Source organism: Zootoca vivipara, chromosome 4 (assembly GCF_965207765.1).
Source record: "Zootoca vivipara chromosome 4, rZooViv2.hap1.1, whole genome shotgun sequence".
NCBI lineage: Eukaryota > Metazoa > Chordata > Lepidosauria > Squamata > Lacertidae > Zootoca > Zootoca vivipara.
This window is the reverse complement of record NC_142587.1, coordinates 98714496-98730432: the sequence shown is the minus strand read 5'-3', so window position 1 is coordinate 98730432 and position 15937 is coordinate 98714496. Positions and strand designations below refer to the sequence as shown.

Below are 15937 nucleotides of genomic sequence, written 5' to 3'. Positions count from 1 at the left end.
GGCTGGACGCGGCGCCTCCCGGCATCAGCAAGCTGCCCTCGTCCGGAGCCTCCATCTGCCGTGGCCACCGCAGCATGAAGTGACCTTCTGGGAGGTGCCGCATCCAGCCCATAGCTGCCAAGTCCAGGTCGTAAAGATCCGGGATCGGCAGCGCACGCATGACCGGGAGTTGCGTGACGCAACTTCCGGTGGCGCTTCGTCCTTCTATGGGCATCAGAAAATGGCGGCGCCAGCGCCGGAAGTCGCTTCCGCGCATGACCGGAAACACGTAAAAGCGACTTCCGGCGCCGGCGCCGCCATTTTCTGATGCCCATAGAAGGGCGAAGCGCCACCGGAAGTCGCGTCACGCAACTTCCGGTCATGCGCGGAAGCGACTTCCGGCGCCGGCGTCGCTATTTTCTGGTGCCCATAGAATGGCAAAGCGGCACCAGAAAAATGGCCGCCGGGAAGAAGCGAATTTAAGGGAGAATGCCGGGATTTATCGCCAAACGGGATACCGCCGGGAAACAGTAAGAAAAAAGGGGTTTTCCCGGCGGATACGGGATACTTGGCAGCTATGATCCAGCCTCCGCCTCTTCCCCACCAGAGCCGCCTTCCAGCCGCTGCCCCGGGGGGGACGGGACGCTGGAGAGAGCTTTGCACCATGGCGCTGGATAGGCTTAAGACGGCCCTGATTCCAGGTGTGGTCTGACCAAGGCAGAATAGAGTGGGATTATTACTTCCCTTGATCTGGACACTTGACTTCTGTTGATGCAGCCTAGAATAGTGTTAGCTTTTTTTGCTGCTGCATCACATTGTTGGCTCATGTTAAGCTTGTGTTCTACTAAGTCTTCCTCTATCCTTTCAACATGTATTACGGTCAAGCCAGTTGCCCACCTTCCCTGTATTCAGGCTCCCAAGACCTTCTGCTTCCTCCCCCCACGCCCCAGCACAGATCAGCAACCACAAGAAGGTATTCTGTCCTCTCTCTCTCTCTCTCTTTCACCAGGAGCTTTCTGGCTGCAGGAGGACAGAGCCAGCGGTGGCTGCAGGAGAAGCCTCAGTCGAAGGATGCAGATGAGAAACCCAAAATGTGGTGGATGCAAGCCAACCGTTCTTGCTTGCTGAAGAACCCTTACCGCAAGGGCCTTCACACTACTTGCAAAATGCAGCTTCCTACATTAAGATAGGATTTCCAAGCAATATATAGCAATGTTCTCATGTACTGTATATATATTTATATGCACATATGCCTTGAGGACTTTAAGCCAGTAAATTTGTGTTTTCTGATTTATTTTTTAAAGTTGGTTTTTTGTTTTGTTTTTACAAAAGTGGAATAGATTTCTCTGTGTGTGTACCTAACTGACTCTCGGGACCTCTTTGTTGAAGTCTGTGTGTGCCTCCAGATTTGCCACTATCTTGCAGGATAATAATAATAATAATAATAATAATAATAATAATAATAATAATAATAATAATTTCAAGTGCATGCCAGAAATGTAGGCTTGTGCAATGAAAGTGGATTAAAGCGCTCTATTGTCCTAGTGCAAGAAATCCCCTTTTTTTATTTAAAAAATAAATATTATTCGGTTGAGGAAGTACACTAGGGAAAAGTGTGGGATTAATGGGGAAACGTATACAAACAAATTGGGGTGAATTGTAGGATAAATTTTCATACATTTGGGTCGTCTAATCAGAGCCCCTTGCAATCACACATGCTGCGTGTGATTTCTGCAAAGCTTTGATGTCCTCGTGGGCTTAGGAGTTCTTACTGGCCTTGTCCTTGGAAGGGCCAAGTTCAAATTCCAAAGTTGCGTAGGTTTTCTTTTTAAAAATCCATAGGATCAAGTTAAATACGGCAGCATTAAGTATATGGGTGTGGGGTGCCTGCTATCACATTGGAGACATCCCTGAGCCTACAGGAAGCAGGAACAAACCAATCTGATCAGCCTTTGTCCAAGCTGGTAGCTTCTAGGCATTTCGGACTACAACTCCCAGCAGTGCCAGCTTCACAGAAATCTCCCGTTCTGAACAGGGACTTGCACCAAATCTAAATCCAGCACCACAGCCAATGCAAGGCAGGACACAATCCTTTTCAATGTTGTTGTTGTTGTTGTTGTTTAGTCGTTTAGTCGTGTCCGACTCTTCGTGACCCCCTGGACCAGAGCACGCCAGGCACTCCTGTCTTGCACTGCCTCCCGCAGTTTGGTCAAACTCATGTTCGTAGCTTCGAGAACACTGTCCAACCATCTCGTCCTCTGTCGTCCCCTTCTCCTTGTGCCCTCCATCTTTCCCAACATCAAGGTCTTTTCCAAGGATTCTTCTCTTCTCATGAGGTGACCAAAGTATTGGAGCCTCAGCTTCAGGATCTGTCCTTCCAGTGAGCCCATTTCAATGTATACACCCAACATTTAGTTTTAAGTCTCTATCCTAACTTTCTGCCAAACTTAGCCCACCTTCCAGGGGAGGTTGTTTTGTTTTTGTGGGGTTTTTTTTTGGAAAACGGGACGAATCAGAGGCTGCCGCCCATGTTTAAATCTCAGCACGATATAGGAAAGAAAAACAAATCCGTTAAGCATGCGTGCGGTTTAAGAGCGGATTTCGCAAGCTCACTGAGTAAACACATTTCACCGTGTGGCGGAGGGTAGGGAGGAGAAAGAATGACGTAATCGGGCTGGGAAGAACAAATCCTTTATCCTATTGTGGGATTATATTGCCCCATGAAAATGATCTGTTTCTAGCAATGCAGGAAGTGTTTGAAGAAGTGATGAAACCACCAAGGAAGGGGAGAATTTTTTGGGGGGGGGCAGGCAGTCCAAGAGGAAAGACACAATATCTGATGCCCAATATCCTGTTGGCATAGAAGTTATGTTTTATCAAGTCCGCTTTCAAGGGAAACAAAAGGAGAATTCATGGGCTTTGCCTTGACTGCCACTGGGGTGAATTTGCCTTGGCTGTTTCCCAGAACAGATAAATCAGGTACCCTAAGCTAATTCACCAGCGGCTTTATAAAAAAAAATACTGAACTTGATAAACATGTAGGACCAAAGCACATGTGATATTGGCTGAATCAGGTATCCTAGACCCTGTCCAATCCTCTTTTGAGACCTCCACTGGATTCTCAACCTTAGGCACCAGAACATCTTCCATCGCTCCTGAACGCTAGTAGTTTATTTCATTCCCAGGGTGGGAGACTGATCTGTTTATTGTGTACTGCGGGCGGGGAAGGAGGAATCAATCAATCAAACAAACAAACAAACAAACAAGCGTGTGTGTGTGTGTGTGTGTGTGTGTGTGTGTGTGTGTATTCCCCTTGATAATCTGCAATTTGAAGGCACCCCCACCAATCCAAATTACTTTGAAAACAGTGTTTCCTCTCCCTGCATCTTAGATTTCCATCCATCAGCACACAGGTGTGCCTCAGTTCCAGAAGGGGGGATATAACTGGAACCAGGAAAAGCAGGATTCATCAACCTGGCGCCTGGACTACAACTCCCATCAGCCACAGCCAGCAGGGCCATGCTGGTAGGATGGCCCCTACTGGTTAGAAAAGGTATTGCCCCATTGAAATATCACCTGTAGCTGCACCACTGACTTTAGGGTGGCGCTGTGGTTAAACCACTGAGCCTAGGACTTGCTGATCAGAAGGTCAGCGGTTCGAATCCCTGTGACGGGGTGAGCTCCCGTTGCTCAGTCCCAGCTCCTGCCAACCTAGCAGTTCGAAAGCATGTCAAAATGCAAGTAGATAAATAGGAACCGCTATAGCGGGAAGGTAAACGGCGTTTCCATGTGCTGCTCTGGTTCGCCAGAAGCGGCTTTGTCATGCTGGCCACATGACCTGGAAGCTGTACGCCGGCTCCCTCGGCCAATAATGCGAGATGAGCGCGCAACCCCAGAGTCGGTCACGACTGGACCTAATGGCCAGGGGTCCCTTTACCCTTTACCTTTACTCCCAGGTAAGTGAGAATAGGTTTGGAGCTGAAGGCTTTGGATCTCAGCGAAATTTAGAACGCAGCTCATGTGGCAGAACCTTTTTCTAACCAGTAGGGGGTCGTTTGCAGCCTAGCGTGGCCCTGGATGATGGGAGTTGTAGTCCAACACACCTGGAAGGTGCCAGGTTGGCGAATAAAAGGCAATAAAAGGCGTGTCTTCTTCTTGCAAAGGATGCACCAAGGATCTCTGCCCTGCGGCATCTCAAGTCCTTCTTCCCTTGGTCCTCCTCTTCCTCCTCCTCATATCATGGACACCCGATTCTTGATGTAAACATGATAGGGGTCGCTCTGCTTGTCCACTTCCTTGCGGGATCTGGTGTAGCCGAGGATCAGGCCCCCAACCGTCACGGCAAAGAGGATCATCACAAAGAGGATATAGACGTACGAGTAGCTGTTGTCCTCCTCTTCCTCGACGGGCTTTGCATCTTGGGGGCAAACATGGGAGAGAGTCTGGTTCAGGGCCTCCATCATCGAGTCCAGCTTCTGAAGCCAGGTCTCTGTCAGGTTTCCCAACGCGGAGGCCATCGTCCGATCCCAGGGGGTGCCGTTGCTGCTGCGGGGGATTGCAAAAAAAATAGAAACAGGAACCGTTTCAGAACAAGCAGACCTCCGAAAGAACATGGGGTGGCCTCATTCACACTCGGAGCCAGCCCAATATATTCTGCTGCCCCAGGAAGCACAGGAAATAAGAGCGTAGGCACACTCAGGCACACAGATGTTGTTGTTGTTGATAATAATAATAATAATAATAATAATAATAATAATAATAATAAATACAGTGGAACCTTGGTTCTCGAACTTAATCCATTCCAGAAGTCCATTCGACTGCCGAAACATTTGAAAACCAAGGCGCAGCTTCTGATTGGTACAGGCACTCCAGAAACAATAGCCAACAGCCGCATCGGACGTTCAGCTTCCGAAAAAAGTTCAAACACTGGAACACTTACTTCTGGGTTTTCGGCGTTCGGGAGCCGATTTGTTCGTCAACTAAGCCGTTTGAGAACCAAGGTTCCACTGTAATAATAGTAAATTATCATTATCATTTCAGTTTGTATACTGCCCTTTTTCAGATTATCCCAAGGCGGCGTACAACATTAAAAGCACATTACAGAACACCAATGATGAAAACATAATAAAAAGCATAAAGTTGGTTCATATACTTCAGTACTGACTACACGGGCTGGCAGCAGCTCTGCAAGATTTCAAGGGGTCTCTCCCAGCCCTACGTGGCGATGCCATTGGGGATTGAATTTGGGACCTCCTGCTTGCAAGGCAAGCACTCTACCATGGAGCTATTGCACCACCCTCTCCAGTGGTCCATTAAGCTCAGTATTGCCTACATGGACTGGCAGTGGCTCTCCAAGGTTTTTGGTAGCCTTACCTGGAGATTTCAGGGCTTAAACCTGGGGCACGCAAAGCACCTGCCCTATCACTGAGCTACTGTCCCACCCTCTCCATTGCTCTAATTACCAATTATCTTTGGAGGTCTTTAAGCAGAGGCTTGACAGCCATCTGACAAGAATGCCTTGATGGTGTTTCCTGCTTGGCAGGGGGTTGGACTGGATGGCCCTTGTGGTCTCTTCCAACTCTATGATTCTATTATTCTACCTCAGTAGTGCCTGCACTGGCTTGCAGCAGCTCCCCAGGATTTCAAGCAGGAGTCTCTCCTACCGTTGGGGACCGACCCTGCGTTCAAAGCAAGTGCATTGCGGCAGAGCTACACCGTTTCCTGGTTTAAAAAGTAGACCAGGGATAGGGAACCGGTGGAATTTTGCAGGTGAATGCAGAGACATTATTACCCAGTGCTGGAGAGTTACTCATTCACTTCAGGATCCCAGCTTCAGAAGCCAGCGATTTAGTAAACAGACCATAACCATCTCCTTATCTTGACCCTTAAGAAGTTCGCTGGAGAGATTATCACGCCCAAGATACCGCTCTAAAGAACTACCGCAATTCAAAACACATTAGCAGCCTGGGAGGTCATCAGAACATTGTGATGGAAACCAGAGCGCACAGAAATGCCATTTATCTTCCTGCCACAGCAGTACGGTACCTAGTTATCTACTTGCACTGACAAGCTTTTGAACTGCTAGGTTGGAAGGAGCTGGGACAGAGCAACGGGAGCTCACTCTGTCGCGGGGATTCGAACCGCCAACCTTCTAATCGGCAAGTCCAAGAGGCTCAGTGGTTTAGGCCACAGCGCCACCCACATATCGCCATGGGCTTTAAAGGTAAAGGTAAAGGGCCCCTGACAGTTATGTCCAGTCGCAGGGAGTCCGGCGCTCATCTCGTTTTACAGGCCGAGGGAGCCGACGTTTGTCCGCTTCCGCAGACAGCTTCCGGGTCATGTGGCCAGCATGACTAAGCTGCTTCTGGCGAAACCAGAGCAGCGCACGGAAATGCCGTTTACCTTCCTGCCGCAGTGGTACCTATTCATCTACTTGCACTGGTGTGCTTTTGCACTGCTAGGTGGGCAGAAACTGAGACCGAGCAATGGGAGCTTATCCCGTCGAACCGCCAACTTTCTGATCGGTAAGCCCAAGAGGCTCAGTGGATTAGACCACAGTGCCACCCGCATCCCTAAGGGGTTTACTTAAGGGCTTAGTATACTAATAGTAGCACCTTGAACCTGAAAAGGCTCTTGAGAGTCGTGTCTGGGAAGGACTCCTAGCTCCTCAGTCCCTCGCTCTTCTTTTTACCCCCTCCCTTGAAGTCCCCACATACAGATGTCCTGTCCTGGGTTTCTTGATTGAAAATGCCTCAATCTTCCCTGATCTGTTCAACATTGGTACAAACCCAATTCTGCTTTGCTGCAACAGAAGCCCTGTTGTGCCGGGTTGGCTTCTACAAACCCTTCAGCTTCTATGCCGCCAGCTGACCTTCAGCTGATCTCCCACAACCGTTGCAAATAAAGGTAATTCCCAGAAGCCCCCACCCAGCACTTAATTCCTAGCACAGCTTTTCACCAACCCACCCTCTGGACAATCTGAACTCCAATTTCCATCCACCGCAGCTAAATAGTCTTCAAATATCTCCCTATCCTCCTCTCTTGTCTGACTCTCCATCTAAAATAAAGCCTAAGAACACGTAACTATTTTTTGCACACACTCACTCGTCCTTTGCTAACTTTCTCTCTCCTCCTTCCCTTTCTCTCCACCACTATCAATTTTTTTTATTGTAATGCCCTTGGGGGCAGGGACCTAATTTTTCAGCTCTGTAGGTGACCTACACATTTAGGATAGTACCAAAGCTGATTTGCAGAGATAATTTTTTAACGAACAATTATTGGGTTTCAAGATTTCATCCCCTGCACAATGAGGGCTAGAAACTTTGTATTATTATTATTATTACAGTGGGACCTTGATTCTCAAACGCCAAAACCCCGGAAGTGAGCGTTCCGGTTTTAGAACATTTTTCGGAAGCCAAACATCAGATGCGGCTGTCGGCTATTGTTTCCGGGGCTCCTGCACCAATCAGAGGCTGTGCCTTGGTTTTCGAACATTTCGGAAGTCAAACGGACTTCCGGAACGGATTAAATTTGGGGTTTTGTTTTTGAGGCTTTTTCGGTTCATTTGTTTTTGTGACTGTGTGGAATCCAGTTCAGCTACTGATTGATTGATTGTGTGACTACGGAAATGGATAAAAGCCCCCCATCCAAACAATGACAGATCCATGCAGATAAGGGAAAAAAATTTAATTTTAATTTTTATCATCTACAATACTGTCTTAATTATTTTATAGTACAGTACATTGATTATTGCTTTCATTTTATGGATCAATGGTCTCGTTAGATAGTAAAATCCATGTTAAATCTCTGTTTTAGGGGTTGTTTTTAAAAGTCTGGAATGGATTAATCCCTTTTGCATTCCTTTCTATGGGAAAGCGTGCCTTGGTTTTGGAACACTCTGGTTTTGGAACAGACTTCCGGAACGGATTAAGCCTGAGAACCAAGGTACCACCGTATTATTATTATTTTTAATGGAACAGGGGCACACTTCTGCAGAATGACAACACTTCTGTTAAGTAAGTGTAAAGCAGCTCTGCGGTGGACTAATTCCACCGCAGCTCTGCTTGCTCAAAGATTCTCAAGGGCTTTGCAAACATGAATGAATTATGCTCCATTGCCCTTCAGGAAAAGCAAACAATACCTAAATGTGTGGGAATGGTAAACTCAATCGAGAAAAAGCAATTTGCTACGAGGCTGTGCTCCTGTGATCCCTCTAGCATCATTATTTTCCTGCCCTGGGAGTTTTTTTTTTAAGTACCTTGCGAAGTTGGAAAACATTCAGACGGGAAACCGAAATGATCAAGGGGGGGGGAGAGAGTGCAACTCCCCAATGAAGAAAGTTTGCAACGTTTGCAGGGCTGCCACACGCCCGGCTTATCCCGGATATTACTGGGATTTCAAAGGCGGAATTGACGTCCGAGGGAAATTGACGAAAGACGGCGCTTTCTCCTGGATCTTAGGTGAGTCCATCGAAAAACAACTCCACAGTTCTCGGGGTGTCCCGGTTTTTACTTTTTGAAAGATGGCAACCCTAAGCCGTTTGGAGGGGAAAGCGAAATAGAAGTTTATGAATCCATGGAATGGAGAAGGTGGAATGTGAATGTTTTTCTTCACTCTGCCCATAGTTAAGCAGAAGGGAGTGATGGCCACCAAATCTTATCGTGTCTCTTCTGACTCGCCATTTCTCTAAACTAAGAAGGCCCAAACATTGCAACCTTTCCTTGTAGGGGAGGAGTTCCATCGCCTTGATCATTTGCTTTGTCCTTTTCTGAACCTTCTCCAAATCGACAATATCCTTTCTGAGATGAGGCGACCAGAACGGTACACAGCACTCCAAATGCGGTCACACTACAGATGTGTACAATGGTATGATGATGTTGGCGGTACTATGATTCTGCATGATTCTATGATTCTATAATAGGATTCTATGATTAGCTGAGATTCCTGCGTTGCAGGGGGTTGGACTAGATGACCTTTGGGTGTACGTTCCAACTCTGCAATTCCACTGATTACAGCTGACGTATTTGACTTCCTGGTCTTTTCTGTTTTGTAAAAGCCGCTATTGTTCAGAGAAGGGGAAAGACTGATAATACTGGATCCCTGGCCGCGAGCTCAGTGGTCAACCAAAAAACCGGGCCGTCCACAATTCCATTGTGCCTGCCTGGCTGAGCTTGCCAAGCTCCCTTTCTGCAAAAAATGAGGAATGCAAACAAGAAATCACTTCCTTGCTGGCTGTGGGTGCAGGAGAGAAACATGATCCAAGATCTTGCCTCCCAGGCACAATCAGACAGCCGTACCAAGTACTGAGAGTCAGTAAAGTACAGTATAGTGGTTAGAGCACTGGACTAAGACCTGGGTTCGAATTCCCCACTCAGCTCACTGGGTGAGCTTGGGCCCAGGCACTTGCTCTCAGCCTAAACCTACCTCGCAGGATTCTTGTTGGGATTAAATGGAGAGGAGAAGAACCGTTTACGCCAGGCATAGGCAAACTCGGCCCTCCAGATGTTTTGGGACTACAACTCCCATCATCCCTGACCACTGGTCCTGTAAGCTAGGGATGATGGGAGTTGTAGTCCCAAAACATCTGGAGGGCCGAGTTTGCCTATGCCTGGTTTACGCCACCTTGAGCTCTTTGGAGGAAATATGCAATAGGCAATAAATGAATAATAACAGTAAGTCCAATATCTGCAAAGGGCCAGAGGACGACGACATTTCCAGGGCTGACTGGCTAGCCTGAAAAGGCTAATCTGCACCCATGGGGGGTTGGGGGAGAGATATACAACAGTGTGTGAATCTGGGTTGGGGGGACAAATTCAATTTTGGTTGTATTTTCATGAGAAACCACCCTATTTTTGCTTCTTGAGTGAGTACACGATGTCTTTCAAAATCAGAACATCTCTGTATTTTGCACTATAGTTCTTACATCCTTCTGCGTAGGATGGATAGCTCAGTTGGTAGAGCATGGGGCTCTTAACCTCACGGCTGTGGGTTCGAGTCCCACATTGGGTGAAACATTCCTGCATTGCATGGGCTGGACTAAATAACCCTCGTGGTCCCTTCCAGCTCTAATTCTAAGATTCAACCGGCCGATTCAAACAACCCTGCAAACAGGGCCAGATTTAGGTTTGATGAGGCCCTAAGCTACTGAAGGTAATGGGGCCCTTTATATGTCCAGCTGTCCTTTGCCAACAACAAATGGTTGCTGTTTTTTGTGCTGAATATATGCTATGTAGTAATTTTTGGACCTAATGGGTATCTCAAGCCATTTGCACATGTTGCCATGCAAGAAGTCCATGCAGAATGTAGGCACCCTATATATAGAAAGGAGCAAAACAGGGATATTTTAGGGAGCAGGCTAGCAGGCTACCATGACTTAGATCATAGGAGCCTACACAACACAAAACACGGTTGCTGTATGTAGGTTTTATTTTATTTGTTTTCTATCTTATATTTTGGAAATGTACACGCAGTTGTTTTTCTAACTTTACATTTTTTGGGGTCCCCCAAGAGAGTGGGGCCATAAGCTATACAGTGGTACCTCGCAAGACAAATGCCTCACGCAACGAAAAACTCGCAAGACGAAAGCGTTTTGCGATGTTTTTGGTGACTCGCAAGGCGAAGTTTTCTATGGCCGCGCTTCGCAAGACGAAGTTTTTCAGCATATTTTTTTTTTGGCGCGGCAAACTGCGCTTCGCAAGACGAAATTACTGCAAGACGAAGCGGCTCGCGGAACGAATTACTTTCGTCTTGTGAGGCACCGCTGTAGTTTGTTTAGCTTATACGTAAATCTGGCGCGGCCTGCAAAGGATCCCTCCTAGGTTGCACACCTATGGCGATGTTGAGACGTCTCCGGCGAAGCCCATTCATGTTTGAGGAGCAAGAGGGATCAGCGAGGCCTCTCTCACTCCACACCCTTCGGTATTTACACTGGGGAATTAGCTGCATATTTCCAGGACTGCTTGGGCTGTGTGCTTTTACAGATTTGCGCAAACAAAGTTCTCCAGTTTCATGACACCTGCAGCGGGTGTGTGTTACACTCAGAAGCCCAGCATTGCACATGAAAGCAACATCAGACACTGTATGGTTTGGCAGTGCAAAACAGCTCCGTCCGGTCCCCCCCCCCCAAAAAAGGCAGAAAGGCAGCCAGATCCTAGAATGGGGCCACATCTAGACTGAGTGTAGGAAACCTTAAACCAGACATCCCCCAAACTTGGGCCCTCCAGATGTTTTGGACTACAATTCTCATCTTCCCCGACCACTGGTCCTGTTAGCTAGGGATCATGGGAGTTGTAGTCCAAAACATCTGGAGGGCCGCAGTTTGGGGGTGCCTGCCTTAAACCCTCCAGATATCGCTGAACTATAGTTCCCATTGTCTTGTTGTTGTTGTTTAGTGCAGTGTTTCCCAACCAGTGTGCCTCCAGATGTTTTGGGACTACAACTCCCATTATCCCTAGCTAGCAAGACCAGTGGTCAGGAATGATGGGAGTTGTAGTCCCAAAACATCTGGAGGCACACTGGTTGGGAAACACTGGTTTAGTGGACCAGAGCACACCAGGCACTCCTGTCTTCCACTGCCTCCCGCAGTTTGGTCAAACTCATGTTCGTAGCTTCAAGAACACTGTCCAACCATCTCGTCCTCTGTTGTCCCCTTCTCCTTGTGCCCTCCATCTTTCCCAACATCAGGGTCTTTTCCAGGGAGTCTTCTCTTCTCAAAGCATTGGAGCCTCAGCTTCAGGATCTGTCCTTCCAGTGAGCCTTTTATATGCCTGTTGTCTTTGTCCATGGAGTTTTCTTGGCAGGGATACTGGAGTGGCTTGCCAGTTCCTGCTCCAGGTGGATCACGTTTAGTCTTGCACCTTGGCTGTTCCTCAATAATATTTTTTATTAAATGATCTGTTTTACAATTTCAAATAAACATTGTACAAACTTTAAAATATCCAATGACTTCCCTTCTTCTCTTTCCATGGTTCATTTTACATACAGTATCTTACATCCCTGCGTATTCTAATATAACCATTCAAATCAATTTTTCACTATTACATCCATCAAGAATGATTTACTCTTAATGCTGCCAGCGTTTTCACCTGTACACAGCAATGTTCCATATAACGTTTTCCAATTTTCTTTAAACGTATGTTCTTCCCGCTCTCTTATTCTATATGTTAAATCTGCAAATTGTGCATATTCCTTCAATTTGAGTTGCCCATCCTCTTGAGTTGGGACGTCGCTCGCTTTCCATTTTGAGGGTAACAAAACACGGGCCAAAATTGTTGCATACATAAATAATCTTTTCTGACACCTGGGAATTTCAATCTGGGTTATCCCCAGCAGAAAGGACTCTAGTTGGTTTTTTTTTGGGGGGGGGGGAGTAATTTTAAACATTTCTCCCAGTTCATTATAAATAATTTTCCAATACAGTTTTACCTTTTTACATGTCCCAATACTCTTTTACCTTTTTACATGTTTCAAAGGTAGCCTTCGAAGGCATCGTTCGGACTCTTCCCCCAGGCCAAATCTCTCACTAGTCCTGCCTCACAACCTCCTCACATGATTTCACTTACCTGGAAAGCGTTCTTGATCCGCGACGGTGCCTTTTGCTTGCCGGGATGGAAGATACAGAGATTTGTGTCGGTAGAAGCCTCTGCTTTTCGTGTACCTGGAATGCAAGGTTAAGAGTCACATCCATTGCTCCAGCCCCTTTTGCATTTGGCCACGCCCACTCCATGTGGGGCACCCCAGAAACTTGCCCACGGGGGAATGTGGCCCTCAGACTGGAAAGAAAAAGATTCCTCTCCCTGGGCGTACAGGAACCCTTTCCCCCCAATGCCAGTGTGGAACACAGAACGTAATAATAATTTGCTTTCTGAGCATGTGCAGAGTGCTTTTACCCCAAGAATCACGATCGGCCTGCACATACCTGGATTTGAGACGGGAATTCCCAGCAGGAGTTTCTTCTGCTACCAACCAACCTGCCTTTTTGTATTAGACATTTCATCAAGGGCCTTTCATACAATAATAATTCACACTTCTATATGGTTCCAGGCAGGGTGCCATTTGATCACAAAAGTCACCAAATGCAGTGGGGAAGGAAAAGAGCAGCTGGAACTCTAATCCACAAACAGATATGCACAGGGCCGGATTTAGGTTTGATGAGGCCCTAAGTCAGGGGTCAGCAAACTTTTTCAGCAGGGGGCCAGTCCACTGTCCCTCAGACCTTGGGGGGGGGGCGGACTATATTTTTTGGGGGGGAAATGAACGAATTCCTATGCCCCACAAATAACCCAGAGATGCATTTTAAATAAAAGCACACGTTCTACTCATGTAAAAACACCAGGCAGGCCCCATAGCCTAAGCTACTGAAGGTAACGGGGCCCTTTATATGTCCAGCTGTCCTTTGTCAACAACAAATTGCCGCTGTTTTTTGTGTTGAATATATGCCATATGGTAATTTATGGACCTAATAGGTATCTAAAGCCATTTGCACATAACAAATAGGAGCCTACACAACACAAAACACCATTGCTGTACTGTATGTAGGTTTTATTTTATTTGTTTTTTTATCTTATATTTTGGATATAATATATTTTGGCGTGCTATGGTCCATGGGGTCACGAAGAGTCGGACACGCTCTAACGACTAAACAACAACAACAACAATTTTGGAAATGTACATCCAGTGGTTTTTTTTCCCCCTTTAGATTTTTTGGGCCCCCAAGAGAGTGGGGCCCTAAGAGCTATAGCTTGTTTGGCTTATGTGTAAATCCTGCACTGGATATACACACCCAGACTTCATCGGAGGGTTTGCAGAACAGAAAAGGATGCACAGCCAATGAAAGGGTCAGAGCATAAGGCCCGGGGGCCGGATCCGGCCCAATCACCTTCTAAATCCGGCCTGCGGACGGTCTGGGAATCAGTGTGTTTTTACATGAGTAGAATGTGCCCTTTTATTTAAAATGCATCTCTGGGTTATTTGTGGGGCATAGGAATTCATTCATTCCCCCTCCCCCAAATATAGTCTAGCCCCCACAAGGTCTGAGGGACAGTGGACCCCTGCTGAAAAAGATTGCTGACCCCTGGTCCAAAGGCTGTTCATCAGGAAATAAGGATTTGTTTAAAGTTTTTCATATGTACTAAAACTCAGTCTAAGTTTATTATTATTATTATTATTATTATTATTATTATTATTATTATTATTATTATTGTTTAACCACATCAGTTAACAAGCATGGATGCATATGCTATAATGTTACCATTTCAGTTAAATAAATTGTTTAGTTACGAAGGAAACAGTTGCTTTTCTCCTTCCGATAAAGTACAGCGGAAAAGTTGTCCAAATATAAACAGTTAACTTATTAAACCTCACCATTATTTCATAATTATTAGTCTATGTACTGTATTTCTAACCGTATAACCAAACCAGTCACTGTAAAAACTACTCTGAAAATTTAGTATTCGGGAAAAGGAAACTTTCATCTGGTTGCAAATATTAAGATTATACCAGCAAGAAAGAGTCTTGTAAGAAAAGAAAGAAAGATTTAAATCAAGCCTTACTGACTAGTGATTGAAATCGATTGGGTTTGAATCCAACCCACCCTGCAAGAAAGCGATTTCACACGAGACACACAGTGGGTCGCGTGTCTCAGCCAGGGTTTATCCACAGGTGGGGGGAGCCAGACAGACGGTTGGGGCGATGACTCACCTCCACCTGCTGCTGCTGCTGCTGCTGTCCAGCGGCGCCGGCTCGCTCGCCTGCGGGATTCTGCAGCGGAGCGTCTCCCGGCAGCAGCAGCCGCCTTGGGCGAGGCGAGAGGCAAAGCCAGCCCTTGCCGTAACTCCCTCCCTCCCTCCCTCCTTGCCTTCCTCCCTTCCTCCCTCCTTGCCAGCCAGCCCAAGCCGAGGCCGCCACTTGATCCTGGAAAGGGGGGGGGTGACACCCTTTCCTCGGCAGAAATCCAACAGGTGGGGCTTCACATGTTGAAGTTCTGCCTGCCGCGCGCTGCAGCCGAGAGCGCAGGAGAGATTTGCCACTTGCATGTGCATAGCTGCCAAGTTTTCCCTTTTCTCGCGAGGAAGCCTATTCAGCATAAGGGAAAATCCCTTTAAAAAAGGGATAACTTGGCAGCTATGTGCATGTGTTTTCAGGACCCCACAGAGCCCAGGGCACATGAAAAACAAAAGCAAATATTCACACTTACCTGGAGGTAAGCCCAGTGCTTAAAGGTAAAGGGGCCCCTGACCATCAGGTCCAGTCGTGTCCAACTCTGGGGTTGCGGCGCTCATCTCGCTCTATAGGCCGAGGGAGCCGGAGTTTGTCCGCAGACAGCTTCCGGGTCATGTGGCCAGCATGACAAAGCTGCTTCTGGCGAACCAGAGCAGCGCACGGAAACGCCGTTTACCTTCCCGCCAGAGTGATACCTATTTATCTACTTGCACTTTGATGTGCTTTCGAACTGCTAGGTGGGCAGGAGCAGGGACCGAGCAACGGGAGGTCACCCCATTGCAGGGATTCGAACCGCCGACCTGCTGATCAGCAAGCCCTAGGCTCTGGGGTTTAACCCACAGCCCCACCTGTATATGCATATGTATATATATATACACTAGTGGATTTTAGCCCGTTTAAAAACGGGCGCTAGAGGAAGCGGCCTGCCGGGACTGGCTTGGCGGTGGCGGGTCTTCCCGCCACCACCAAGCCAGTTCGCAGTGGGGGTTTTTCGCCGTTTGCCTTCCCCTGGGGGAGGCAAACGGCGAAAAACCCCGCCGCGCCGCAAATCGGCTCCGGGACTGGCTTGGCGGTGGCGGGTCTTCCCGCCACCGCCAAGCCAGTCCGCAGCGGGGGTTTTTCGCCGTTTGCCTTCCCCTGGGGGAGGCAAACGGCGAAAAACCCCGCCGCGCCGCAAATCGGCTCCGGGACTGGCTTGGCGGTGGCGGGTCTTCCCGCCACCGCCAAGCCAGTCCGCAGC

General features: G+C 47.5%; 1 protein-coding gene and 1 long non-coding RNA gene across 5 annotated transcripts in view; one reads left to right on the top strand and one right to left on the bottom strand.

The window, feature by feature from the left end:
* Positions 1-1524: 1524 nt before the first annotated feature.
* On the bottom strand, positions 1525-14808 carry KCNE3 (potassium voltage-gated channel subfamily E regulatory subunit 3). Of its 4 annotated transcripts, none has more exons than XM_060274013.2 (4): positions 14677-14789; positions 12540-12634; positions 4919-4985; positions 1525-4524 (listed from the first exon to the last, which is right to left on the bottom strand). In XM_060274013.2, exon 4 carries the CDS (start codon positions 4494-4496, stop codon positions 4212-4214), a length of 285 nt encoding a protein of 94 aa, XP_060129996.2. In that variant the 5' UTR covers positions 4497-4524; positions 4919-4985; positions 12540-12634; positions 14677-14789; the 3' UTR covers positions 1525-4211. The 4 variants fall into 4 exon arrangements, with proteins under 4 accessions (XP_060129996.2, XP_088525015.1, XP_088525014.1 ...); XM_088668889.1 differs by having other exon boundaries at positions 1525-4521; XM_088668888.1 differs by lacking the exon at positions 4919-4985 and having other exon boundaries at positions 1525-4521; positions 14677-14808.
* Positions 8250-15937, top strand: part of LOC118085791 (uncharacterized) — a 33963-nt gene continuing 26275 nt past the window's right edge. The window contains exon 1 of the long non-coding RNA XR_015949809.1: positions 8250-8438. This is a non-coding gene — a long non-coding RNA (uncharacterized LOC118085791). The remainder of the gene's footprint in view (positions 8439-15937) is intronic.